At 42.4% G+C, this 26,895-nt stretch overlaps 1 protein-coding gene across 1 annotated transcript in view; it reads right to left on the reverse strand.

The window, feature by feature from the left end:
- LOC121922297 (von Willebrand factor A domain-containing protein 7-like) overlaps positions 1–26,895 on the reverse strand; it is a 34,471-nt gene that overhangs the window by 5,780 nt on the left and 1,796 nt on the right. Inside the window, 17 exon segments of the mRNA XM_042451533.1 lie at positions 3,249–3,303; positions 3,306–3,356; positions 3,359–3,464; positions 4,004–4,085; positions 5,472–5,676; positions 8,427–8,541; positions 11,393–11,565; positions 12,641–12,859; positions 13,261–13,548; positions 14,888–15,024; positions 16,797–16,935; positions 18,723–18,932; positions 20,111–20,275; positions 21,606–21,697; positions 23,089–23,164; positions 24,704–24,883; positions 25,878–26,000. Of these exon segments, the coding sequence (XP_042307467.1) occupies positions 3,249–3,303; positions 3,306–3,356; positions 3,359–3,464; positions 4,004–4,085; positions 5,472–5,676; positions 8,427–8,541; positions 11,393–11,565; positions 12,641–12,859; positions 13,261–13,548; positions 14,888–15,024; positions 16,797–16,935; positions 18,723–18,932; positions 20,111–20,275; positions 21,606–21,697; positions 23,089–23,164; positions 24,704–24,883; positions 25,878–26,000 (2,416 nt within the window).

Below are 26,895 nucleotides of genomic sequence, written 5' to 3' on the forward strand. Positions count from 1 at the left end.
GCATTGATCCAAACCTCCACTTGAACTAGTACGTATGGGGACCATTTTGAGGACTGCCTGGATTACTGCGGTATGTGGTGCTAAGATACTATCTACGTCTGGCTGCTGGGATCGTAGTCCTGCTAAAGAGAGGGGCATGCATCTGATCTGCTTCTGAGAACAAATGAAGGGGCTGAATGTGTGTATGAAACCAGCCCAGGCGAGACTGATGGGGGTGCGGCCGTTTCTTTCTGTCCACCATTCTTCCAGGGGCATCTGTGGGGAACACACAGGAGTGGGCCGTCACTGCAGTGACCGCTCTTCACGCTCTGGAACCCCCCCTTCCCAGGGAAGTTAGATTGGCACCATCCTTAATTTCTTTTTGCAGACATGAAAGAATTTGCATTCCATCAGGGTTTTGAAGAGTGATTATGGGCCCAGGGACAGACTGCCCGAAAGGGTGGTGGCCTGCCGGCGACCTATTTTCCTCTGCAGGTATGGCGCAGCCCCCAAACATATGGATGGGACACAGCCATTTTTACGCCGCCACTTCATACTAGGTTAGGGACCATGCGGTTGCCCTAGCAGTCCCTAACCCGTAGTATTGCACCGGTATTGCCGCTTGTTGGTGGTGTGTACGAGGGGCTATATAAAGGCCCCTCTTAACAATGAACCAAGACCATTACTAAGTGTGTTGTTGTGGTGTGTGTGTGTGTTTTAATGCTACAGGGGCCCTTGGTTTTCACTAGGTTTTGGTTCCAGGACCTGCCTGTGTACCAAAATCTGTGGATGTTCAAGTCCCCTAGATTACAATGGCAGGAGTACATGGTGTGGCCGTATGCAGCCCCCATACCAGGATTGTTACCCACGAGTAACGCATCCATCTATCAGCCCTCCAAACCATGGACACCCTATGGTCAAGCATCGACAGCAGCAAAAAAATAATAAATTTCAAAAAGTGAACGAGGCCGTTTTAGTATAAGGGATGGCATTTTACTATGCCATTTATTATTAATGGGAGTTGAACATCCGAGGATTTTGGTATCTGGACCAAACCAAACTCCCGTGGATACCAAAGGCCCTCTGTATAAAATGACAAATCACAGGTTTGCATGACCTAAGAGGACACATACTGGATTGCCGAATGCTCCATGGTCATCCTTGGCCAATTCCGTTAAAGTAATAGATCTCATAAAGCAAAATCATAAAGATCTTTGAAAACAAGCTGAAAAGTCATACCCCTGTTGCCAGAACATCAAGAGCATTAACTTAAATGCAGATTTCCAATGGCCAACTAAAATTCATTATTTAATTTTTTAAAAAGGGTGGGCAGCAGTTTTTAAATATTTTTTCCACATGGACAAAGTTTTGTCCAAGTGTCTTGACAGTGCAAGAAAAACTGATTGCGTTTTTTTCTCAGGGAATGGGGAGTCGCTAGAATTACTATCCCTGCTGAGCTGCAAGGACCCATGGTCCTGAGTCAATTACAGTAGTAGGTACTGTTTCCATGTTGTAAGTCACCTGGCTGCTGTGGGAGGGGGGTTGTATTGGTAATCCACGTGAAAGCATCTGCATTCCCATTTCCATCACTGACCCAGGATCTCGCAGAAGGGGTACCGCAGGTGACCACAAAAAAGAGTAGAGGAAAGATACGGAAGTGGAAGAAAGGGGAACGAGGAGCCAAAAGGAGGACACTAGGAAACATGACGGGAAAGGGAAACTGCGACGGTTGAGAAAATGGATCAGCAGTCGGGGCACACCGGGGCCGGAACGGGATGGGGGAGAGTGTGATGGTAGGCCTTCACGAGAATCCACCCCACTCGCAACAAGAGCGCCAGTGGCCCACATGGCGCTCCAGGTTGACCCGATGCCACACAGCAGCAGGGTAATCTGAACTCAGTTGGGGCAGAGCCACACATGTCCAACACCAAACAAGCCACAGGACAAAAGGGTGTGTTCTACCCAGTCCACGGGGAAATAGACAACTGGAGATTGAGGTCACACAACCAACAGCAGGGTTGCTTATCTTCCTGGCACGCATGGGAGATTATATAGATTGTAGTACATATCAAACAATGCCCCTTGTCTTGTTTTACTCTCAGTCATTACTGCTCCACTGTGCACTCCATGGATGCCCCCACCTGCCACTCATATCGGATGGCTCCCTGTGCCAGGTTCCTCCCCCTGGAAAGATTAACACATGGCCCTTATCATGTGGGCATATGATAATTAAAAAGGTACCCACGTACCGCCCTCAACAATAAACAGATTTTTTTTAAAAAAAATCCTTACAGAATGGAACAACTAGTTGCAAAACATATGTCTACCAGCCAGCAAACAGCCATCATTATCTTTACTGTTTTTTGTTGGTGAAGCCACAATTGCATGATAGATAAACAATAAACTATATTGTTTCGATCTTTGTCCCCCCACTCCATCCATCTCTTTGTGAGCTCCTGCTTCATGGTAGATTACAGGTGTGAAAAAGCCATGATTGTGGGAGTGAATGTAACAGAAGCTATAGCTTAAAGAACTCTGGATTTAATGGCGATTTGTTGGCTGGTTTTAAAACATCAGCTTTTTAGGAGAGGGAATTTGCATATATTCAATAAATAAGATGGTATGTGGTTGAGGTGTTGGACTGTGACTCTGGAGGCAGGGTTCTTCCCCGCTTAGCCCATGAAAACCCACTGGTTGACCTTAGGCAAGTCACATGCTCTCAGCCTCAGAGAAAGGCAATGGGAAACCACCTCTGAAAAATCTTGCCAAGAAAAACCTGATAGATGTTCACTTAGAGTCACTATACATCAGAAATTACTTGAAGGCACAAACAACAAAAGAAAAACCACCACCATGCCTTGTTGTAACATGTGAATACGTCTTTGCAAAGTCTGTTCCAATTATTGGCCGGTACATACCGTCCTGAAAGGGTGGGCTTGGAGGCGCCCCCCAAAAACCCGGGATAAAACGGGTTCTTTTAGGAGAGCATGCCGATGCCACAAGTGCGCCTTAGCACATTGTGGCACATCAGTAACACAAGTGCAGCACAGCGACATATGGACGCTGGCACTTGCGTCATGGATGCGAGGCCCTGGGCTGTGCGTCATGGCGGTGCCCGTACGTCCTAGGGTTCGAGGCATGAAGTTGCTGCACGCTCCCGAAGCCTAGAATCGGCCCAAGGACGAGGTATGTACCAGGCCAATGATACTTTACTGACTGCCAATTTGTAGCGTATTGATTTCCAAAAGAATACAGAGTACGCACTCTATTAGTCACAGATAATATCCTTGTCACCATCAGTCCCTGATGAACGGCAAGACACACAGATGGATTCGGGCTGACTTTAACACTGACATCACTGTGGTCATCCTTAGCAGAAAAGTTATGCGCCAAATGAGCCGAGAGCAGTCAGGTTGGAGTGGCTTCTTCTGCACATGCATCTTGAGCTGTACTGGTTGTTGGACTGGTGGGGTTGTATCAGTTTCCTGTGATGAAAAAAAACATAAACAACTAAAACACCAAGGATAATGAGAGGAGAACACATAGTATTATTCATGTGGTTGGAACCTCCCCCCCAAATGCTAAAACCATTTTTTAGCAATGTCTTCAACATCTTATTTGTTGTTAACCGCCATCAAGTTGACTTCATCTATGGTGACTCTATGAATGAGAGACTGCCAAGTCTTATTTCTCTGTCATGTACGCTGAAGCTTTTGAAATATTTTCACCACTTTCATCTCATGCTTTGACCACCTTAACTGCCATGGCTCCCTCTGTGGAACCTTGGGATTTGTAGTTTGGGTGAGGCACCAGACCAGGCTAAATGCCTCACAAACTACCAATTTCCACAGGATGGAGCCATGGCAGTTAAAGTGATGTCAAATTGCTTTATTTATGCAGTGTGGCAATAGCTGAGGTATGTAGCCATGAACTCATTGGAGCAAAGGCGAGATAAATAAGCGTAACAAACAAATAAATAAATAACAGCAACTGTGGATGGTCAGCAGGCAGAGGTTGGACTCACCAGGGCTGCCTCAGGGATGACAATGATGGGCAGCTTTAGGTAGTTCTGAGCTGCAGAGCTCTGAGCTATGAATGTCGCAGTGCTGGAATAAATAATAATAATAAATTCAAAGTTTATTATGAACAGAGCATTTGTGTACATGGAAGAATGTGCGTAAATGAAAAAGACAAGAGGAGCCCATGCAGTGACACTACTTGCTGCCTTCTCCCAGCCTTGAATCTTGTGGAATAAGACTCTTGTTCTCCTCTTTTTGTTGTTCTCTTCTGTTTTTCTGACTGTTCAGTATAGTAGTTTTCTTTAACTTTACGCACTAGCTGTTGTACTGTTGCATTCATGGTTCTTAGCTTCTATTAATTATTAGTTTCTGTTAACTATCTATGATTTAGCCTAACCTCTTTTGCTTCTCTTTCCCACCAAATAAGTTTAGTTTGAGAGTCAGTGTAGTGTAATGGTTTGAGTGTTGGCCTACAACTCTGGAGACCAAGTTCGATCCCCACCTCAGTCACAAAACCCACTGGGTGACCTTGGGTAAGTTACACAATCTCAATATCAGAGGAAGGCAAAGGCAAACTCCTCTGAACAAAGCTTGTCCATGATAGGATCACCTTAGGGTTGCCATAAGTCTGAAATGATCAAAAGTTCATAACAACAATAACAGTTTAGTTACTGTATGTACTTGACTATAAGTCAACCTCATGTATAAGGTGAGGGCAGGTTTTGGGGCCAAAATTATGGATTTTGATATGACCCACTGATACGTTGAGAGTAAAACTTAGGGGCATGTAATAACCTAAAAATCTAAAGGATGAAGCAAGGGTAAGCAATGCCAAAGAACTTACAAAATTCCAGCAGCCATAACTATTTGTGCTCACCCTAAAGGCTGGATGGATGAGAGAGCAGAGTGGGGGTCAGTGCTTCCAGGACAGACTGCACTCTTCCCTTTAACCAAGGGATGGCTTTTAAAAATAAGAATTAAAGAACAGTAGTGAGATTGACCCATGGATAAGTCAAATCAAGTTTTTTGGGTCAATTATTTTTACTACAATTTCTAGACTTATACATGAATCTTTACAGTAAGCACTCTTATCCATCCAGTCTGTTATATTCTTATATTATTATTTGACTAATTGAAAATAATCCAGCCATTAATCATTTCCCCCCCTGTAACTATACCTTTTGTACAATCAATCCACAATACTACATAAACTTATCCACTTTTGTTTTCACTGGATTGCAACTGGTGTCCACTCTTTTTCCAGTTTTTCCAGTGCTTTATCACTGATCAAAAAAGTAAGCCCAGTGAATATATTTTAAACCTCTTCCCCATGACATTTTGCACTTACCGAATAATTCCAAGCCTTGAGACTGTTGCTCCCTCCCAATAATTCTTCACAGCACATCCTACTCTCTGACATCAAATTCCCATCCCAGAGCACCCAGCAGTCTTTATCTCTGTCGGTTCTCCTACCTGGTGGCAAACCTATCTTGTCCCACGGGTGCTGCAAAGGTTGCAGTGAGGATGGTATTCTGCCCTGGCTTTAAATAATGGGTTGTTGGTGTGAAGCTCCTCAGGAGTTTCAGATCATCCCAGACCTTGAAAGTGTACCAAGCTGCTGGCCCATCATTCACCACCAGGACGGATAGCTCCAAGGTCTTGCCAGATGACACTGAGCCTGGGAAGAACAGGACAACATGGTCACAGGGTAGGCAGTTATTGGTATCAAAGTTAGGGTGGGCAAATCTGAAGGGTCTAGGGGCCAGCGTTTCACTCCAGTAACCATCTCAAACTGCACTGGGCCTGAAATAATTATCACGAGGATAATAATAATTAACAACAACAACAACAATATAGTTCTTACCCACCTCTTCCCCATGGATCAAGGTGGGGACCAGCAACAAGTTAAAATACAACATGTATCAGTTAAAAACATATGAAATCAGTAAAAATACATAAACTAGTTAAAACACATAATATCAGTTTAAAAGAACACATATAGACTAATACAGAGGCTTTTAAAACTGAGGCTTAGAAGACACTATACTCCTAGCTGAAAACTTAACAGACTTGGAACAACTACTAAGGGAGATCAAGGAGGAAAGTGCAAAGGCAGGCTTATTGTTGAACATAAAGAAAAAAAATAATGACCACAGATTCAAGCTAGACAACAAGGAAATAGAAATAGTAAAATAATGTTCATACCTGGGATCAAATATTGATCAGAGTGGGGACAGCAGTCAAGAAATCATAAGAAGACTAAGAATGGACAGGTATGAGAGAATTAGAAAATATCCTAAAATGTAAAGACACATTACTGAACACGAAAGCTAAAATCATACAAAGCCATTGTATTCCCTATTACCATGTATGGATGTGAGAGCTGGACAATTAAGAAGCGGATAGGAAGAGAATTAATTGGACCTTATCACACGTGGGGGGGATTGCAGCTGAGATCCGCAGTCACTCCTGTTCTAGCAATGCAAAGCGTGATGTTTTTCCACACCAGATCTACAGTCACTCCTCTCTAGCAATGCGAATTAAGGTAAAAAGGTGATGTTTTACCACACCTGGTTGCCTTTCCGTTGCCCTTCCGAAGTGAGGGGCGAGCGAAGTCAGTTTGATTGCAAGCAAGTCACGTGATGCGGATTCCAGCAAAGCAGAGTGAGAGCACATTGTATTACCACACCGGAGGGTTCAATGATTCAAATCGTCACCCTGCAGGGAAAAGGGGATGGGGGGGGGCTCCCTCATCTTTCCCTTCTCCCTGCGGGTGCCGGCGCTGGAGCGCAGGCACCCGTGGGGAGGAAGGGTGGGGGGTCTGCCTCCTCCTCTTCCCTTCCTTCCCACGGGTGTTTCCATGCATCCGCGGGGAGGAAAGGGCAGGGGGGAGGGCTGCCTCCTCCTCTTCCCTTCCTTCCCGGGGTGTTTGCAGAGCAGTGGCAAAGCTGCATTCCACACCAGAGCAATTCACAGTGCAATCGAAGGGAGCTTGGAAGCGAATTCTCTGAAGTCACTTTTTTTCAGGTTTTACCAAAATGAGAGGGCAGTTTGCAAACATTGCTGAAGCGCCTCACAAGGAGCTCCCATAGAAATCAATGGTGTCTGATAACCCTTTCACTTTACGAAGTGAAACTGCATCCTTGGAAGTGCAGTGATGTCGGAAATGAGCTGGAACTGAGCCGGAAGAACACTGGTAAGCTCCGTGTGATATACTCCATACATTTGAGATGTGGTTGGAGAAGCGTGCTGAGGCTATCATGGATAGCCAAGAAGTCAAACAAATATATCAAACCAGAAATCTCTTTGGAAGCCAAGATGACTAGTCTGAGGCTGTTGTACTTTGGACACATCATAAGGAGGCACGACTCACTGGAAAAAAACAACAATGTTAGAAAAGGTGGAGGGAAGCAGAAAGAGAGGAAGGCAACATGCTAGATGGATGTACTCTATTAAGGAGGTCACCAGCATGAATGTGCAGGACCTGAGGAAAGCAGTGGAGCATAGGAAATCTTGGAGATGTCTCATCTACAGGGTTGCCATGGGTTGAGATCAACTCGAGGGTAGATAACAACAATGGCTGAATAACATTTTGACCCTAATCATGGTTCTGTCATATGATCTATCTCTAGATATTTCCTTTCAGTAGGTATTTAGAATTCCTTGCCACAGAATGTCAAGTGCCTCACCAAAGTACAAACCCAGGATTTCATATGAAGCAGCCGCACTAGTTAATATGGTACCAAAGTGCTTTAGCTGACATTAAGTTGACTTTGACTTATGGCGACCCTATGAATGAGAGATCTTCAAGTCTTTCTATCATCAATAGTCCTGTTCAAGTCTTGCAGACTCAGGGCCTAAAATGAATCCATCCATCTGCAATATGATATTCTCTTTTCCTACTGGCTTCTGCTTTCCCCAGCATTATTATCTTTTCTAGTGAATCATGTCTTCTCAGTCTCTTATTTTAGCTTCTAGGGAAAATTCAAGTTTGATTTGCTCAAGGACCCATTTACTGTATTTGTCTTTTAAGCAGTCCACGGTATCCAAATTGCTCCGATTATGTACAGTTGGACCTTCATATCTGCAGGGGATCCGTTCCAGACCCTCCTGTGGATACAAAGAAGCATGAGGTTGCAAGTCCTGTTATCTCTAATGGTGGAGACTGTATGGTGGATGCTCAAATCCATGGATGGCAAGCCTGCGGATGGTGAGGTCCTATTCTAATATGAAAAAGACCATCTTGGGACTGCTTGCTTCTGTCAGCACAGTAGCTGTTGTTATCACTAATACATCTTACTGGAATGGACGGGAGTTGTGAAAGAACAGAGAATAGGTGCTAGTGGTATTCCCAGTTTTGTTGAGGATGGAGGTGGAGTTGCGAAGAAGGTTGCCACTGATACATTCCACCACACCAGGGACACTCACCTTTTTGGCCTGGCAAAGGCATGATCTGCACTGACTCTGTATGGACGGGATTAGTGTTGATTCGGGAAAAGGGAAGATTACTTGGAGACAGGCCTTCAATACTCAGTAGAGATGTCTGATAAGGGAAAGAGAAGGAATTATTATTACTGAACTTCTTTCATGCTGTTTCTAGGTGAGATCACGTTTGTCCGTCTTGAAAGACTCTCTGAAACTCTTTGGCACCAAGAACAAGTAGCTGTGATTGTTATTGCAAATTCTAAATACCTAATTTTTGGGGAAAAACCATAGCAAATTTTATGGCTCAAGAGCCAGTGTCTAATGGTTTGAGCATTGCACTGTGACTTGAGACCAGGGTTCAAATCCCTACTCAGCCAAGGAAACCCATGGTTGACCTTGGGCAAGTCACACTTTCTCAGCCCCAAAGGAAGACAAAAACAAAATGAAAAGACAAAAAAAAAAAAGACAAAAAAACTTAATTTAGAGTTGCTGAGCTCTGGAATTGCATAGAAAAAGTGAAAATAAAAATAACATAATTGAAAGGCATGCTGGGTAGTGCATAGGGCAGGTTGGCAGATTTAAGAGAAAGACAGGAAGAGAGCATAATGGGAATGGCATCCCCAATTGTGCAAATGAGAAGACGTGTGGGGCTGGCTGCTCTGAAAGAAGTATGTTTCCAGCTTTTTAAAAAATGATGTAATTGTTGCAGGAGTGGGGCTCATGTGTAAATGTCCCAAAATATCTTTATAGTTGAACTTAAAGTGCTTAACTTTTCATTAAGGTAAGTAACTAACTCTTAAAAGAGGCACAGGAATGGGAAAAAACTCTACAAAATCTAGTTTCTGGACAAAAAAGAAATGGTCCTCTGGGGCATCCCAGAAAACTGGATTGGGAGATTATGAGGGGGTGATTTTAGCCTCAGGGCCCCAAGTTTCCCATCTCTGAAATATATGTATATTTCCCCCTTATTGCAACTAATCAATACTGCTACTATTACTACTACAACTACTACTAAAAGTAAAGGTAAAGGTTTCCCCTTTGACAAGGTTGTCAAGTTGTGTCCGACTTTAGGGAGTGGTGCTCATCTCTGTTACTAAGCCAAAGAGCCAGCATTGTCAAAGACAACTCTGTGATCATGAGGCCAGCATAACTGCACAGAACGTTGGACAGAATTACTGCTACACTACTACTACTACTACTACTTATTATTATTATTATTATTATTATTATTATTATTATTATTATTATTATTATCTGCCTCTCCCTATGGAAGGGAACAAGTACAGATTAAAACAGAACATATACCATCAGTTAAAAACACATAAACCAGTTACAACACACAACATTAGTTAACACGTAAGACCAATGCATATTAAAACAATCAGTCCATACTTTAAAATTCCTAATTTAAAAATAATCTGAATAAACTTGCCAGAATAATGGAAGCCTGCGTTGCATAGTGGTTTGAGTGTTGGATTAGGACTCCTGGAGACCATGGTTTGAATCCCTACTCAGAGCCAGTACAGACTGGCACTAAAGGCCTCCTTGAAGGCAGCATGGGGGCATGGTGTATGCATGAAGCATACGCCAACGCCGCCTGGAAGCCACCCGCCTTCCCACATGTGGGCTGCCTTTACAACGCTTTGGTGGTGTGGTGTTTAAACGCTGCATGTCCCCCCCCCCGAGTGCTGCAAAGCCATGGCGGCATGGGGAAAGCCAGCTTTTTGCTGTCTCAAAAAGGAGTGTCATTTTGCTGCCCCTTGAGCCAGATTGGGGTTGCAGCATGCTGCTGCCGCGGCCCCAATCTGACATTAAAAGGGGCAGCATGAAGCTATCCCTTCAGGGCCATCTGTTTCGGCCCTCAGTCATGAAAACACATTGTGTGATTTTGGGCAAATTATACTCTCTCAGCCTCAGAGGAAGGCTATGGCAAGCTGCCTCTGGTCAGATTCTGCTAAGAAATTCCCATGCGAGAGTCACCTTTGGTTTGCCATAAGTCAGAAATTATTTGAAGGCATACAACATCAATAACAACAACCAACAGTCAGTAATAAATTATTGCTAAATTATGTGAAAAACTGCAAGCTGAAAACATAAGCAGGATAAGTGGAAATTGAATTATCACTTATATTCCTAAGGGCCTCCCTCCTCTTCCGTGGCCATGAGGATGGGCTAATGGGGTTTTAGCTGTTTTATTTTTACTGTGTAATGTACGGTGTGGTTTTGTTTTTAATTCACTGAATGTATATGTATAATGTGTGTAAACCGCCCTGATCTAAGGAAGGCGCGGTATACAAATAAAACTTTTATTATTTATTTATTTTATTATTTGTTTCTGGCAAGATTTCCATGGAAACTCAGGAAGTTAACTTTATGTGAATATTGTTATTTTCTGGATGGTGGATGTTTAAATGTGAGTTGATGTTAGATGACGTAATTCTCCTTTTCTTGTCTTTTTAAAAAATATATATAATTTTAAACTTTCAATAAAGATTAAAAAATAATAAATGTACTGATATCATCACTGCATTTGAATTTTGTGAACTATATTTTAAGGAGTTACTCTGAAAGATGAGATAATAAGAAGGAGTGGTTTTGTATACAATTAACACACTAGATCTTGTTATTACCCCAAAGTGTGCTTACCCCAGATTAGAGTGGAACCATTAAATCAATGAGATTTGCCTATATGTTGACTCACCTTCCAACACATAATTCAGTGGGTTTACTCCAGTTGGGACCAAGCAAGAGGATTTCAGTCCCTGTGTCCCAAGGCTGCTCAACTTATTCTTTCTGATTTGTTTAATATTTTTGTGACTCAGTACAGAACACAATCTGGATGCAGAGGAAACTGAATATCCTGTGCTCCTTGGCAGGAAATGATGCTCTTAATTACACCCATTTACATTTACTGTCAAGCTGCAACCAACAGCCTTCTTTAATAAATAACCATAGGAAAGGGTACATACTGTGGCATCAAAGGGTACAGGAGCAATGGCCAAAACATTGCCCAGGGCATCTGAGGTTTGGTTTAATGAGACAGACCACATTGGGGTCCCCTGTTCAGAAACAGTGACCAACCGCTTGAGTGTAGCTCCTTCAGTATCTCCCAGCATCTTCATAGAGACAGTGTAATTTGATCCTGGAAAAGATGGGGAAATTTAGAAGAGGGGTCATGGCAGATGGAGGAATTCTAGGAGTTGCAGGCCAAGTAAACAACTTTTCTAAGCTCAGGAATATCTAGGGCCCTGTCTGCATGAGCCAAATAAAATGTGGTGTCGTAGTAGTTTGAGTCTTGGCTATGACTCTGGAGACCAGGATTTGATTCCCTGCATGGTCATGAAACCCACTGGGTGACCTTGGGCAATTCCTCCACTCTCAGTCTCAGAGGAAGGCAATGGCAAACCTCCTCTGGACAAATCTTGCCAAGAAAACCCCAGGATAGGGTTGCTATAAATTAGAAATGACTTAAAGGCACACAGTAACAACAACGCTCCCCCTCCCCATCCTCTTGGTGAGGAGTTTAGACAATGCACAGCCCAAACCCTGGATCTGGTGCAAACAGTCTGGATGATGTCCGGCCAGTTCAGCACTGAGTTTCCCCTTACAGTTGGCCCTCCTTATCCATGGAGTTTTTATCCATGGATTCAAGCAACTATGGCTTGAAAATATTTTTTAAAAAGTATCAATTCCAAATAGCAAACCTTAATTTTGCCATTTTATGGTGGGGACACAATTTTGCTATGCCATTATATTTAATGGGACTCGAGCATCCATGGATTTTGTTATCCATGGAAGATCCTGGAACCAAATCCCAGTGCATAACAAGGAGCCACTGTATAACAGATTGAAATAACTCACCTTTTGCTCCAGACCTGAAACCCTCTGTTGCGATGCCAGGTGGCTGTTTACAACTGTGCCATTTAGCACTGCCATGTTTGCTGTGAGTCACTCACTCTGAGGTCAGAATGAGGCACCAAGCCATGTGGCTGACACTGGGAAGAGTGAGTGATTCACTGTGGCAGTGGCCACATTGGGCAGCACAATAGGATACACATGCAGCCATCCCTTGTCACAACAGGAGCATTAAGTAATAGGGGGATGTGAGGGTAGCTCCAGGGCCAGAATAGTCTGGCCTGTTCCTGGAATATTTTGACCTTGCCAACAAGGCTTAGATCCTCCCTCAGCGTGGTAGAAACACACTCCAGAATGCTTACCTTTCATAGGTCTTCCCTGGATTGGGAGCATGTACTCTTTCTGCTTCTGCATAATCTGGTAGGAAAAGTCAAGCAAGCTCTTGCCTCCAATTTCCACCTCGTAGGAGCCACTAGGAGAGACTGTCACAGTCCATGAACCCCTCTCGTGGACAGGAGATACTTTCACAACCTTGTGGTCCATAGTGTCAATTAGGGTCTTAATATTTCTCGCTTGGGTACCTGGTATGGGATGATACAAAGATGGAGTGAGTTGCAACAGCCTCAGTGGGTGAGTGAGTAAATTATCCTAGAATCTTTCTCACCCTGTATCTAACTGTGTTAGTCAGAGTGGTGTAGTGGTTTGAGCATTGGACTATGACTCTGGAAACCAATGTTTGAATCCTTGCTCGGCCATGTAAACCAACTGGGTGACCTTGGGCAAATCACACTCTCTCAGCCTTAGCTGGAGCCAAAGGCAAATGCCCTCTGAACAAACTCATCAATAAAACCGCATGATAAGTCCGCCTTAGGGTCACCATAAGTCAAAAATGACTTGGAGGCACACAACAACAACAACAACAACAACAACAACAACAACAGCAGCTAATTGGCTCCAAAGCTCATCCATTCAATGAGTTTACCTGAAGGCTCCAGCAGGGTCATCCTGAATCCATAAGGGCCTAACTTCTTGACAGAGACGGTAATTTCTGTGAGAGTCTCATCCACAGGGAAAGAGAACCGTGTCCCATCCAGACGAGCACGAGCCACCTCCACAGGGGCAGCATTCAGAGAAAGCTCCATTATGCCCAGGACCTGAGAGAGTTCCCTTTTGCTGGTCATGACATAGTAGCCACCAGAATAAGCAGCTATCTCTTCATAGATGTTTTCATAACTTCTCTCAGCAGCCCTGGTGATCCTTTTAGTGATGCCTGCAGGGAATAAATACAGATTGCCCACTGAAAGCTGCTCCTCTTATCTTCTGAGTTCCCACAAGAAATGTTGAACAATATTAGGTGTTTCAGCAGAACCAATTCTGACATGAAGCACCTTTACTCTTTTACTTTATTAATAAATAAAGTAATTGTGCCTATTAGTTTCCAGGCACAGTACAAGGTGTTGGTAATAACCTTTAAAGCCCTTCATGGCTTGGGTCCAGCTTACTTGTGGGAGCGCCTTCCTCCATACAATCCATCCCGCACACTAGGGTCCTCTGGGAAGAATTTACTGCAGCCAAGGAAGACCAGATTGGCTGCGGTTACCCAGAGGGCCTTCTCATCTGCCGATCCTAAATTATGAAATAACCTGCCGGAAGAGATCCAACACATCTCCACTCTTGAAGCCTTTAAAAAGGCTGTCAAGACAGATCTCTTCTGGCAGGCCTTCCCTGACTGATCTTCCTGTCAAACTGATATGGATTGGCCTTTGACTGCCCCAAGATGTCTCACTTCAATCAGGTCTATTTTAATTAATTGTAACCTGTATTTTAGAATGTTGTTATTCTAGTTTCAAGGTAGGGGGATAAGGGGATTATGTAATTTGTAATTATGTATGTACAGTATTATGTATTTTATTTATGTATTTTTATTGTAACCCGCCTAGATCCTTTTGGAGAGGTGGGGTATAAATAAAACTACTACTACTAATACTACTACTACTACTACTACTTATTATTATTATTATTATTATTATTATTATTTATTATTATTATTATGCCTCCTAAAAGCAACTCAACTTCAGCACACACAAATCATTGTGCTTCCCAAAGTGGGCAGTATTCCCCCACCCCAGGGGCAGCAGAAGGAACCAGGGGTGGTGGTGAGGGAAAAGGGGGTGGCAGGGGCTTTCTGTCAAAGTATTGGCAAGAAAGAAAGACAAGAAGAACCAGCAGGCTTTAGGACCATGGTGGGAATGAGAAATTAGAGCACATGGTATCAAGGGAGAAGTGGCAGCTCATTGTCTCATGAAATGTATAAAGTATTATATCCTCAGTTTAGTCATCTTGACTTCCAGTGAGGAAGCTCAGGTCTGATTTGCTCTAGAATGCATTCATTTTATCTTTTTAGTGGGAGGGCTATTTATAGTTCTCAATCAGAGAGCTCTAGTGCTTCACCAAATGACAAATCCCAGGATTCCACAGTATGCAGCCTTGGCAGTAAAAATGGATTCATAATGCTACAAGTCACAGTGAGTAGTGGGAAAAGCCCCAAGTCTCAATAAATTTAATTTCCCCCTCAAAGCTTTCTCATCCCTTGACAAGATTTCACATACTTCGGCGTTTCCGACTGTCACAACTCCCTGTGAGGACATAGTTCACCTCGGACCGAGTAGAATCAATGTTGATTTTGATCACTTCCTTCAGATGTTCATCTTTAGATCCAGCATCAGTAAAACTGTAGATTTTGGATCTGGAGAAATTGGAAAAATGCTTAGGATGGAGATTACAATAGGGCAGGGGTTCTCAATCTGGGTTGTTGGCACCCCCAGGGGGTACAAGATGGAATTTCAGGAGATGCAACCAAGAGTCCTTCAGTAACGAGTTACAAGTCATCACTCATTTTTTCTGAATAAATTAAAGCCTAATTTATTAGATTCTAATTTATTAGAGAGACCTGGTGGTGCAGTTGTTAAATGCCTGTACTGCAGCCACTCACTCGCAAACCACAAGGTTGTGAGTTCAATACCAGCCAGGGGCTCAGAGTTGACTCAGGCTTGCATCCTTCCATAGGTGGCTAAAATGAGTACCCAGCTTATTGGGAGCAATTAGCTTACACTTTGTAAACCAGTTAGGGAGTGCTTAAGTGCACGGATAAGCGGTATAGAAATGTACTTGCTATTTCTGTTGCTGACTGCTCAAACTAGATTTGCATTTTGTGTGCTGATTCAAAAGCTTTTTTTTAAAGTTCAGTTTGTTCACCCTTGGTATTGTACATGGTTCAATTTGTGATACAAAAATTAGAAATTAGACGTCTTCATCTTCCAGTGTGCTCTTACTTTTGTAGGGGGTGCGAACATTAATCAAACATTTCCTAGAGGCAGAGAAAAGTTTGTGAACCACTGCAATAAGGAGATATGCTTTGCAAGAAGGAAGCAAGAGTAAGGAAGCATTGGTAATAGCTGGAAGATGGAGAAGTTTCCCAAACTTTGGTCCTCCAGATGTTTTGGACTTCAGCTCCAGAATTCCTGATCTTTGGCTCAAATGACTAGGTCTTCTGGGAGTTGAAGTCCAAAATACCTGGAGGACCAAAGTTTGGGAAACACTGGTATAGATTTTAATATTAGTACTGTAGAGCTGCACTATAGCTCTGCCAAGAGCAGCAGCCAAAGGTAGTAGGACTGGAGGAGTTAAAGTCCTAGGAAAAGAAATATATTTCTGTAATCTATATTTCTGTCTTTGCTTTCCTACTGTTTCTTTTTGTAGGATTTTAAATTGAAATATGCCATTCACTACCATCTTTAGGCACTAGGTGCCAGACTTTCCTAATAAGGAAATACAAATGCACAGTCTGCCTTCATTTCTCCAATGGGCTTCTGGGCAGCTCTTTGTAATGCTTCCCTCTGCAGGGCTCTTGAATTATGGAATAGAAGTTTCCTCCCAATCATGATGCTCTTTTGGTTTCTCTATCCATTCTATTCCATTCTATTCCATAATCATTTTTTCTCACTGATCTGTTTCCCCTCCACCCAAGTACTGATTCACCCTCCCTGCTCACTATACTCCCCTGTCCCCTGACATTAGGCTCTTCTCTTTCTTCCGCGAACAACTGCTTAAAAAGTTCAAGGGCTCTGCAGAAGGAAGCAGTATATAGAGCTGCCCAGATGGCCTTTAGAAAAATGAAGCCAGACTGCACATTTTTATTTCCCTATTAGGAAAGTCTGGCACCTAGTGGCTGAACATAGTAGTGAAGCTTAAAGGTATGCTTAAATTTATTAAAACTGGATGAATCATTAAAATAACAACTCAGAAAATAACCCACAAATGCACACTCCCATGTTCCCATGCCAGCAAATAGCCATGTCATTTATCAGATGTCTAGATTGTACAGTCTTGGAACAATGGCACAGAGAAAGAGAGACAGAGAGAGAGAGAGAGAGAGAGAGACCCCTCCAACAGTTTGATTTAACTTGATTCATATTCCACCCTTTCTCAGATCAGCCTAGGCCACTAGAAAAACATTACCTTGGCAAACTGTCATCCAGAGCCACCTTCAAACCACTTAATGACATTTCTGGGCAGTCACCACCACCATCAACAGTCAGCTTAGATATATAGGATTTTAACTCATTCACATTCTGAGTCTTAAAGGCTGGGCCGTAATCTATAGAAAGAGATATGGTAGAAACAAAGCCAGTGTGAATTAGAACTATGGAAATAACGGTATTTACTTAGTTTGGGCTTGCTTTAAGTAACCACAGATCATCTAAGTACAATTTGCAAATGTACTGTATAACCAGAGTTCAGAGAGCTACTTTTTTTGGGAATACAAATCCCAGATGCCCCCTGCCCAGCCATATTGGCTGAGAATTTCTGCCTGTCCATCAAAAAACATTTCAAAGCTTTTCACAGCTCAGTTCACACTTACTCATAACATACATCACTTTCATTTCAGTGAGTCTATTCAGTGGACTCGGTGGACTTAGATGGACTCAAACCATTTAAATCAGTTCAAATAATTAATGAGAGCTTGCTCTGGCTATAAAAATAAAAGTAACAGATAAAGCTCTGTCCCCTATAAGATTATTTTCTGGATTGTAGTTTATTGTAGTACCAGAGCTCCCTGACAGAGAAGGATAAATGTCTGCTAAAACTACAGTTCCTGGATTTCCCTACCCTTGAGCCAGGGCAGTTAAAGCAGTCTCAAACTGGATTATTTCTGCAGTGTGTTTTGGGCCTTAGCCTTTAATACTAAGTTAATACAGTAGTCCCTTCTTATCCATGGGGCATTCCGGACCCCATCCTGCGTATACCAAAAAACATGGAACCTCAAGTCCTGTTCTTTCCTATGGCCATGAGACGTGTGTGTTGGTGCATGCACAACCATTTAAGACAATGGGGCTTGCTATCCATGGAAGCTCAAATCTACAAATGGCAAGCCTGAGGATAAGAAGAGCCCACTGTGCTAAGTAATCCACCTGGATGAGGGACTATCCAGGACTACCAGGCGCTGTAGGCTATCTTTCAGAGGAAGACCAAGGGAAACTATATTTGAGTCTGGGGCACCAGTGCTCTCTGACAAAGAAGGCTAAATATCTCAGAGAACTACAAATACCAGAATTCTACAGGACTGAGCCATGGTAGTTATAGCAGTGTCAAACTACATTACAGTGGGCCCTCCACTTTCGCTGGGATTAGGGGCACAGGACCCCCATGAAAGTGGGAAAAACGCAAATTAAAAAACACTATTTTTTTTAACCCACGAGAACACCTCTCTGAGTCTCTAGGTGTTTCAGTGCAAATCTGTGGTAAACATCTGCTAGAGGTTGACCATAGAGTTGCACTGGAGGACCCACAAATGCCCAGAGAAGTGTTATCTCTAGGAATCTCTAGATCCTCCAGCGCAACCTCTGGTAGATATTGACCACAGAGTCATGCTGGAGGACCTAGAGATTCCTAGAGAGAACATATTAATCAAATCCATGAATAATCAAATCTGCCAGAGTCAAAGCCACAAATACGGAGGGCCAACTGTATTTCTACAGTGCAGATGCAGCCTGAATATTCGTTGCCTAAGAAAATCCTATGAAATTCATGGGGTTGCCATAAGTTGACAGATGACTTGAAGGTGTATGTGCATACACATGGAGGTTATAGCGTAATTCCATAATCTGAATCCTCACTGGAATCAATGATATAGAGACAAGCACTATAGGCATGAAGATTTTAATGGAAACTCTGAAAACCCTCAGGAGTGTTTGGGAGTCAATGCCAAAGAAGATGGTGCTGTATTTTACTGCCCCAATTCTTAAATCACAACAAATGTATTCTTTAAAGGTAAGGGGAACAACAGCACAGAAGACTCTAGAATACAACAATTTGGCAACAATATCATCTGGATTGTGTGCAAAACTAAATGCACAGAGCACAGCAATGCTAAACTGGTCTAACCTGGATCATTGAAGGGCACAAGAATGTAGTTGAAGGGTCTGTCCGGTAAGCTAGCAAAATTGTGGAGAATTTCCATGCATTTTTCTTTGACCTGGGCAATATCTTCAGTCATGCTGCTGGTGGTATCTATCACAAAGGTGAGAGAGTAGCCTTCCAAGCTGAAAAACTGCCGGAAAATATCTTCACCCACCTCATTGAGGAGGCTGCCATCTGAGCAAAAACAAAACTGGGTTATATCTATACCACAATTTATCCAGTAAACTGAACACTTTCCCTGTTTTCTTAATGAGAGCACTTCTTTGTAATGAAGTTACATTGCAGAAGAACGTATGGTACATATATTTCTGGCATGTAACACTTTCTTGTTTTTTAAAATTACGTTCTGAAGGTATTTTTACAGGCACAGTGAGTGGAATTCTTTAGCATTGTGGCATTATTATTTTTAAATTACAGTAAGTAATGAAAAATGAACGACTAACGTAAGTCACTCATTATGATTTCTTTTGCAATATTTTTTGAAATGATTTAGTTTTGGGTGACTTTTGCAATAAGCTACATAGCCAAATTTTTTTAAAAAGTAACTTTCCAAGTTTTCAGTTTATCTTCTCTCTGCCAGAGCTTGGAAAATATTAAAGCAGGTGATCTGTACCAGAGTTGGGAAGTAAACAGCTACATACAGACTGCCTGAGACCCAAATGGCCACAGGGCCATTTTGTGTAGCCCTAAAAGCCCCTCCCTCCGAAATCCTTTAGGAGGCGTTTTTGCCCCTCCCCAGTTTAATTTAGGCCTAGTTTTTTTTAAACTGGAAGGGCTTTTTCCTGTTGCAAAAAATGAGATCTCCTGGATGTAAATTCTGGAGTGGGAGGTTAAAAACATGGTGAAAATGCCCCCCGTACCCCAAAAGGGTATTTTGAGGCATTTTGCCTTGAGTTGTGACAATCAACAAACCAATGAAATCAAGAAATAAATAAGTAAAACTTGCAAATATATTGTAAATAAATCAAAAAGATCTATTTACAACCAATCCCCATAGAAGGTGAATGATCTACAATAAGCACATGATCCGTACAGTTTCCTAATAATTCTAAAGGCACAATACTATATACGTGAAGGTCAGTTTGGTGCAAATGTTTGCACTGGTGGAAGATTATTAACCGCTGGTGTAAACACGCCAACACTTGCACAAAGGCCAGACACATTTTGACACAGCTGCCATCCCCAGTGGCCAATACTGAAGTTCTTTATTTCTAGAAATCGTATAATAATTTCCACTAATCAGAGGCAGAAACATTGGTCTAGAGTTCCTCACATGGTAGCAGCAAGAAGGCCGCTTGTTTTTACCAACTATCTGAATCCCAAGTTCACAAGGTCCTGAGCTGTAGACTTACCCGCTTCTACAAAGAACTCCTTTGTGGCTCGGATGGCTAATTCAGCTGCCTTCTTATGCAAGTCAGCATGCGGAGAGAGCTTGGGGTCAGAGGTCTCTTTGTTGATGCCCCCAGTAGGGTAGATGTCTTGGGTGGCATCATCTTTCCCACCATGGCTACATTTGCCTGCAGCAAGAGCATAGACAAGAGAAAAGGGTAAGCAACATTCACCATGCTGGACTGGACCAGTAGTCCATCTGCACAAGAGAACACAAAATATCAGTGAGGACTTTGCTTTGTTAATGACAGATGCATATAACTTTTTTAAGTGCCTTTAAATGGTTGTAAGATGCCTTGAATCTTGTGTTGGACTATATATTCCAACACAGCAGCACAGGACAACCGATTTCCTTAGGTCTAAGGTTGCCAGGTGGCCTCTGGAGGGCCTGTTTAGGGTCCAGTGTGGCTGCCAGGTGAGCGGGATAGCATCCTTTTTCACTCGCCCAGTAGCTGCGCCAGTCCCTCCAGGTGTGCAGATCCACCAGGTGACACCCCCTCACCCCCCCTAGTGATGCCACTGCTTATGTGAGGTCCAGAAAGTGTGTCCATTATCATACTGGCAGGTACCTCTTATCACAAAGGACACCCCCTATTTGAGGGCAGGAAAGCTTTTCCTTTTATGTTGAATGAACAAGATGCCAGTTTTCACAACCAAACACAGAATTCAGAAATATTATGAGCCTGGAGAGTCACATAATATTCATCCACAGTCCCAATTAGATTTTCCCATGGAGATGGGATAGGGATGGGATCACTCTCCCATCCTTACCCCATCCCTAACCTGTCTGTGACTGCGATGGCATGAAAGGTTTTCAGATCGTCGCACCAATCCCACCATTAACCTGTCATTAAAGCAGCATTACATTAACGCGAACCTCCGTTAATGCAAAATGCCAGCCAATGTAAATGACAGATTAATGGCGGAATAATGACAGGATCTGCACGACTTCATCCGAAAGCCTGCTGTGCAATCGCCGTCATTTGTGCTTCCTGGACAGGATAAGCGTGAATCCCATCTGAAGTCCTTCCTGCGATTTTGCGGGAAGGACAGGAAGATGACGGGATAGGGACAGGACGTCCCTTGTCTCATAAATTCCTTGATGGTCACACACCAACTATGCTCTGTCCTAATGGTAACGAGTGTAGAACATTGTGCAGATCAAAGCAGCAGCACAAAAATTTTTTAGGTGAGGAGAAGAAAATCTGCAGAAAAAGGCACTGGCAGGTTCAGTGGAAAAGGAATGCTGACCAACTGTTTTGGAAGTGTGTGTGGAACGGAGTTTCCTGGAGGAAGGCATGGATGATATGCTGAACAGAAGCACATGTCCACAGAGATAATCTTTACTATAGCTGTTATTCAGCAATACCCTTTACTCCTATTATCATCCACATTATATATTTAGAAAACAAGGAATAATATACACCATGAGATCCTAGCAAGATGAGTTGTTCTTACCTTGTGGTTTGGTCTTGCAAGTTGCTGATATCTTGTACCCGCTTACAATCATGTCCTTCACGAGTATGTTGTCTTTACATGTGTACATACCACTATGAAATGTTGAAGTAAATTAATGAACTGCTTTGGAATTAGTATTCCCAAATGTAATGGTAGCTACGCTGCCCTTTATTTTCCTTTACATTTCTCATTTGAATGTTATTTTATTTCTCCTCCATGTTGGGCAGCCAGTAGGCACTTGAGTTGGCATCACTCGATGTGGTAATTCATGGTATCACCCCCCGCCCCCCCCCCCAAATGGACCTTCTTACATACTACAGAATACTTAGTAATTTTAAAAATATTAATGGTACTCATAAATCGTAGTTCCCATATAATGGCAACAATTGTGAAATTGAACCACTAGTAAAATTAAAATTATACCTTTAAATTACACTATCATGCACACATGTATTTATATGTACATAGTTTCATGTGGTTAAACTGAATATTTAGTAAAATGTGATGTTTTTAAGGAAAATTTAACAAGAATATAAAAAATTAATTTCATTAAAAACTTGAAAAAATTAAATCTAGGGCCTCCCCTTTCCCCTCCTACTCAGCCTCATCCCCCTCATACTACCTTGTCAGTGTTTAAAGGTACGCAGGTGAGCACCATAGCCTGTTTCTGCCAAAACGCAGATGTTTGGGGAGCAGTGGTGTCACCCCCTTCGGGTGTCACCTAGTTTGGCCTGCACTCCCCTAGTGACATCTCTGATGCTGCATATGTCAGTTACAGAATAGTGTGTCTCTCTACAAACTCAAGGTCTACGGCACAAACCAGCAAAAACCCCACCCAACCCATCCCAGACTGAAACAAAGACCTGAGTGCAAAGCTTTAGCATAGGCTGTCAGCGAGTACAATATTTTATTTTGTCTTGTTTAACTAAGATTAATTTGACTGAATATCTCAGTACCTGTATACACTTGGAAGTAGTGGCAAAAAACAACAACAAAAAAAGCAAAAACAAAAAACCCTCGGGTTTGTCAAACAAAATAGTGCAAAAGTAGCACAACAGTATGATGCAGAATGGTTCCCCATTGGCTGCATCTGCACTGCACGAATAATGCAGTTTGACACGGCTTTAACTGCCATGGCTGAAAGCTATGGAATCCTAAAATTTGTAGTATGTGAGATATTTAGTCTTCTCCATCAGAGGGCTTTGGAGCCACAACAAACTATTTCAAAATCTCAAAATTCCATAGCATGAAGCCATGGCAGTTAAAGCAGTATCAAACTGCATTTTTTTTGCATGCAAATGCAGTCATTGCCAGGATTGAGGTATGATTCTGCTCTCAGTGTAGTTAGTTCCTATACAAAGAATGGGGAGAAAATACTTTCTTTACTTTAACTTTGGGAAGCAAAATACCTTTGTCATCACCGAAGAATATCTGGAATAGCCCAGGTGCTTTCAAATTAGCTCCCACTCCCCCAGTGTCTTACCTGACATCCTTGACACAGTCTTTGCATGTTGCTTTAGAAGCAGGGGCAATGGGTACAACACCACTGTCTTCATTTACTGTGAGACACAGAAAGGAGAAAGACAGACATTTTACATTTTACATTACAATTTCTGCATGTGCATCAGAAATTCAGGCAATTTGGTGTTTTTCTGTAAGCCTTTTTGAGAGGCATGTGTAATGATGGAAGATACATTTTACAAATCTGCAAGCTAGCAAACCATCCCTCCGGAGTTTCCGGGTTCTTTTTGCAGTGCTGGACTGACGTTGCGAGTGTCAAAATGGTGGTGCCCGTATGGATGGGACACCACCATTACTCCACCGCCACGCTGTGCTAGGGTTAGGGACTGTGCTGTTGGTGTGCGGTCCCTAAGTCTAGTATCGGCGCCAGCATGGTGCATTCAGCCCGTCTGTTCCGGGCCAAAATTTGTGTACACCGAGTCATCAGGAAACAAAGGTGTCAGTATCTCAGCCACTCACATAGACAATTTGGGATTTTGGAATATTTCAGATTTTGGAGTTCCAGATAAGGGAGACACAGCCATTATATTAATATGCTTTATGAAGGACTGCCGCTAGAAATTATTTGAGAACTGGAGTTAAAGCAACATTCTGCTGCTAGATTTTAAAGTGAGAATGGGACCTATTTTAAAAAGGCTCTTGTTGTCTTGTCACAGTTTTGAACTAAAACCCACTTTACTGCACACAGCTACTTTTATTCATGGGAGAGAAGCTGTTAGTGTGCGGTCCCTAACCCTACTATCAGTGCCAGCATGGTTCCAGCAGTTAAAGTCCAGTTTGAGTAACTAGGAAGAACAGTGACAGTAACATTGGACATAAACGACTTTATGCTTGTTCTGTAGATATATCTGGCTATAGTATACATGCCTTGATTACATCCTATTTGGAGTACTGTTACAGTGTGTAAAGTGGTATGCTATATACCTGTATCTCTCTCTCTCTCTCTCTCTCTCTCTCTCTCTCTCTATATATATATATATATGTATTTCAATCTTTTATTGAAACTGTGTTTTAAATCTGTTTTAAGTGTCTTAGCTATTTTAATCATGTTTTTAATTAAGTTGATATTTAATTCCATTTTAACTTTTATAAACTAGTGTTTTAGTTGGATCTTTTTAAAATTATTGTATGCCATCTTGGATTCCTTTTTGGGAGAAAGATGTGGATAAGTGCAATATATAAACAGATAAATAAATTTAAAACAATTATTTTTCCTTAGTATCATAGAGGTCAATCTATCTCAAGACTGAATTACACACCGTTTTAACAGTGCTGACTCCTTTTGATAGTAAATTTAAATAAATAAATTTAAATAAATTATTTTTCCTTAGTGCCATACAGGTCAACCTATCTCAAGACCGAATTACACACTGTTTTAACAGACTCCTTTTGATAGTCGCAACATTATTATTATTATTATTATTAACCTTTATTTATAAAGCGCTGTAAATTTACAAATAGTTAAGTAGAACTATTTCCATCAATGGAATTTATATAAGTCTCGTCTCATTGAATTATTCCTAAATGAAAAAAAAGATAAGATCCATTTGCTGATTTCCATATTCACTGTGACTTACCCAGGAATTCATAAGGGTCACTGTTTCCCATTTCAACCCAATTGGTGTTGCTGTAGAATTTCTGGAGCACATGGAGGGCTTTCCCGGCATTGATGCGAGCTGCCTCCAAGCCTGCTAAAGTCACAGGTTCAGCCAGACTGGCTAGCATTGCTTTTCTCAGGGCTCGAAGCTGGGCAATACCTGCGAAGGAAAAGCATTTTGGACTTTTTAATACCTTCAGGGCTGAATGGCATTGTTGGTCATTCGTGGGGCTTGTACCATAGCATCTTCTGTTTTGATAATGCATTTCTTCCTCCTCTGGCGAGACCATAAAAGAGGCAATTCATGGAATGCCAGGGCCATATGGTTCTGATATATTCAGTCCTCTGTTGCTTTTAAACTGTCATAGTTTTACTTTCATCCTCTTGCTTTCACTCTTTGTCCTCAATTTATTTCAATTGCTGCAGAGTGAGTGAAACGTGCAAAAGTAATTTACAGTTGGCCCTCCATATCCACGGGTTAAACCATCCACCACTTGAATTTTTTTAAAAAAAAACATATACTGTAAATCCCAAAAAGCAAACCATGATTTTTGCCATTTTTTATAAAGGTCATCATTTTACTATGTCATTGTATTTAATGGGAGTTGAGCAGCAAACTGCTGCCGCTTCTCCTAGCTTGTGCATTCTGGGTTGCTTGACCTCAAGTGTCAGTTTTCATCTGTGAAATCTTGGAGGGTATGTGTACTGGTGCAGCATCTTCTTGCTGTTGGTGTCTGTTTACTTCTGTTAGGTGAGCAATAAGAAGGAGGCTATAGCCTGGCTTACTTTCTCTGTCTGGCCAGTAGAGAAAGTGCACGTGCAAGTAGAGAGCTGTCACAGCAATGGGCTGGATGAACACTGCAGAATTAAAGCAGTTTGACACTGCTTTAACTTCCGTAGCTCCAGGCTATGAAATCCTGGGATTTGTAGTTTGGTGAGGTATTCAGCCTAGTCTGTCAGAGGGCTCTGGTGCTTCACTAAACTACAGATCCTAGGATCCTGTAGGATAGATTCATGTTAGTTAAAGTGGTGTCAAACTGCTTTATTTCAGCAGTGTGGACACCGCTCATTCATAAATGATTTCCCACCTTTACCTGCCTTTCAAGCACTGTTCCACACACCCCTTGGCACTTGCATAGAAAATCCCCTCTTACTTTTGGCAATCTCTCCACAGTGGAAGAAGAAGCTGCTGTCCTCTGCATGGTGGACCTCCACTTGGTTATTTCCTTTGATAATTTCCTGAACAGCTTTGTTGAACCGATCAGGAGACACATCAGCTGGGCAAATAAAAGGGACAGATCCAATTATGATTAGAATCATAGAAGCATAGATCATAGAGCTGGAAGGCACCTCAAGGGCTATCCTGTCCAACCCCCTGCCATGCAGGAATACACCATCAAAGCATTTCTGACAGGTGGCCATCCAACCACTGTTTAAAAACCTCCAAAAAGGAGATTCCACCACTTTCCGAGAGAGTGTGTTCCACTGTCAAACAGCGTTTACTGTCAGAAAGTTTTTCCCAGTGTTGAGGTGGATCATAGAATCATAGAGTTGGAAGAGACTGCAAGGACCATCGAGTCCAACCCCCTGCCATGCAGGAAATCTAAATCAAAGCATCCCAGACAGATGGCCATCCAGCCTCTCTTTGAAGATCTCTAAGGAAGGAGACTCCACTACACTCCGAGGGAGTTTGTTACACTGTCGAACAGCCCTTACTGTCAGGAAATTCCTCCTAATGTTGAGGTGGAATCTCTTTTCCTGTATTTTGCATCCATTGCTCCGGGTCCTAGTCTCTGGAGCAGCAGAAAACAAGTTTGCCCCCACCTCAATATGACAACCCTTCAAGTATTTAAACAGGACTATCATATCACCCCTTAACTTTCTCTTCTCCAGGCTAAACATCCCGAGCTCCCTAAGGCATTCCTCATAGGGCATGGTTTCCAGACCTTTCACCATTTTAGTCGCCCTCCTCTGGACATGCTCCAGTTTCTCAATGTCCTTTTTTAATTGTGGTGCCCAGAACTGAACACAATATTCTAGGTGGGGCCTGACCAGACCAGAATAGAGTGGCACTATTACTTCCCTTGATCTAGACACTACTATTGATGCAGCCTAAAATCGCATTGGCCTTGTTAGCTGCCGCATCACACTGTTGACTCATGTTCAACTTAT

This window comes from Sceloporus undulatus, chromosome 2 (genome assembly GCF_019175285.1).
Source record: "Sceloporus undulatus isolate JIND9_A2432 ecotype Alabama chromosome 2, SceUnd_v1.1, whole genome shotgun sequence".
Lineage (NCBI taxonomy): Eukaryota > Metazoa > Chordata > Lepidosauria > Squamata > Phrynosomatidae > Sceloporus > Sceloporus undulatus.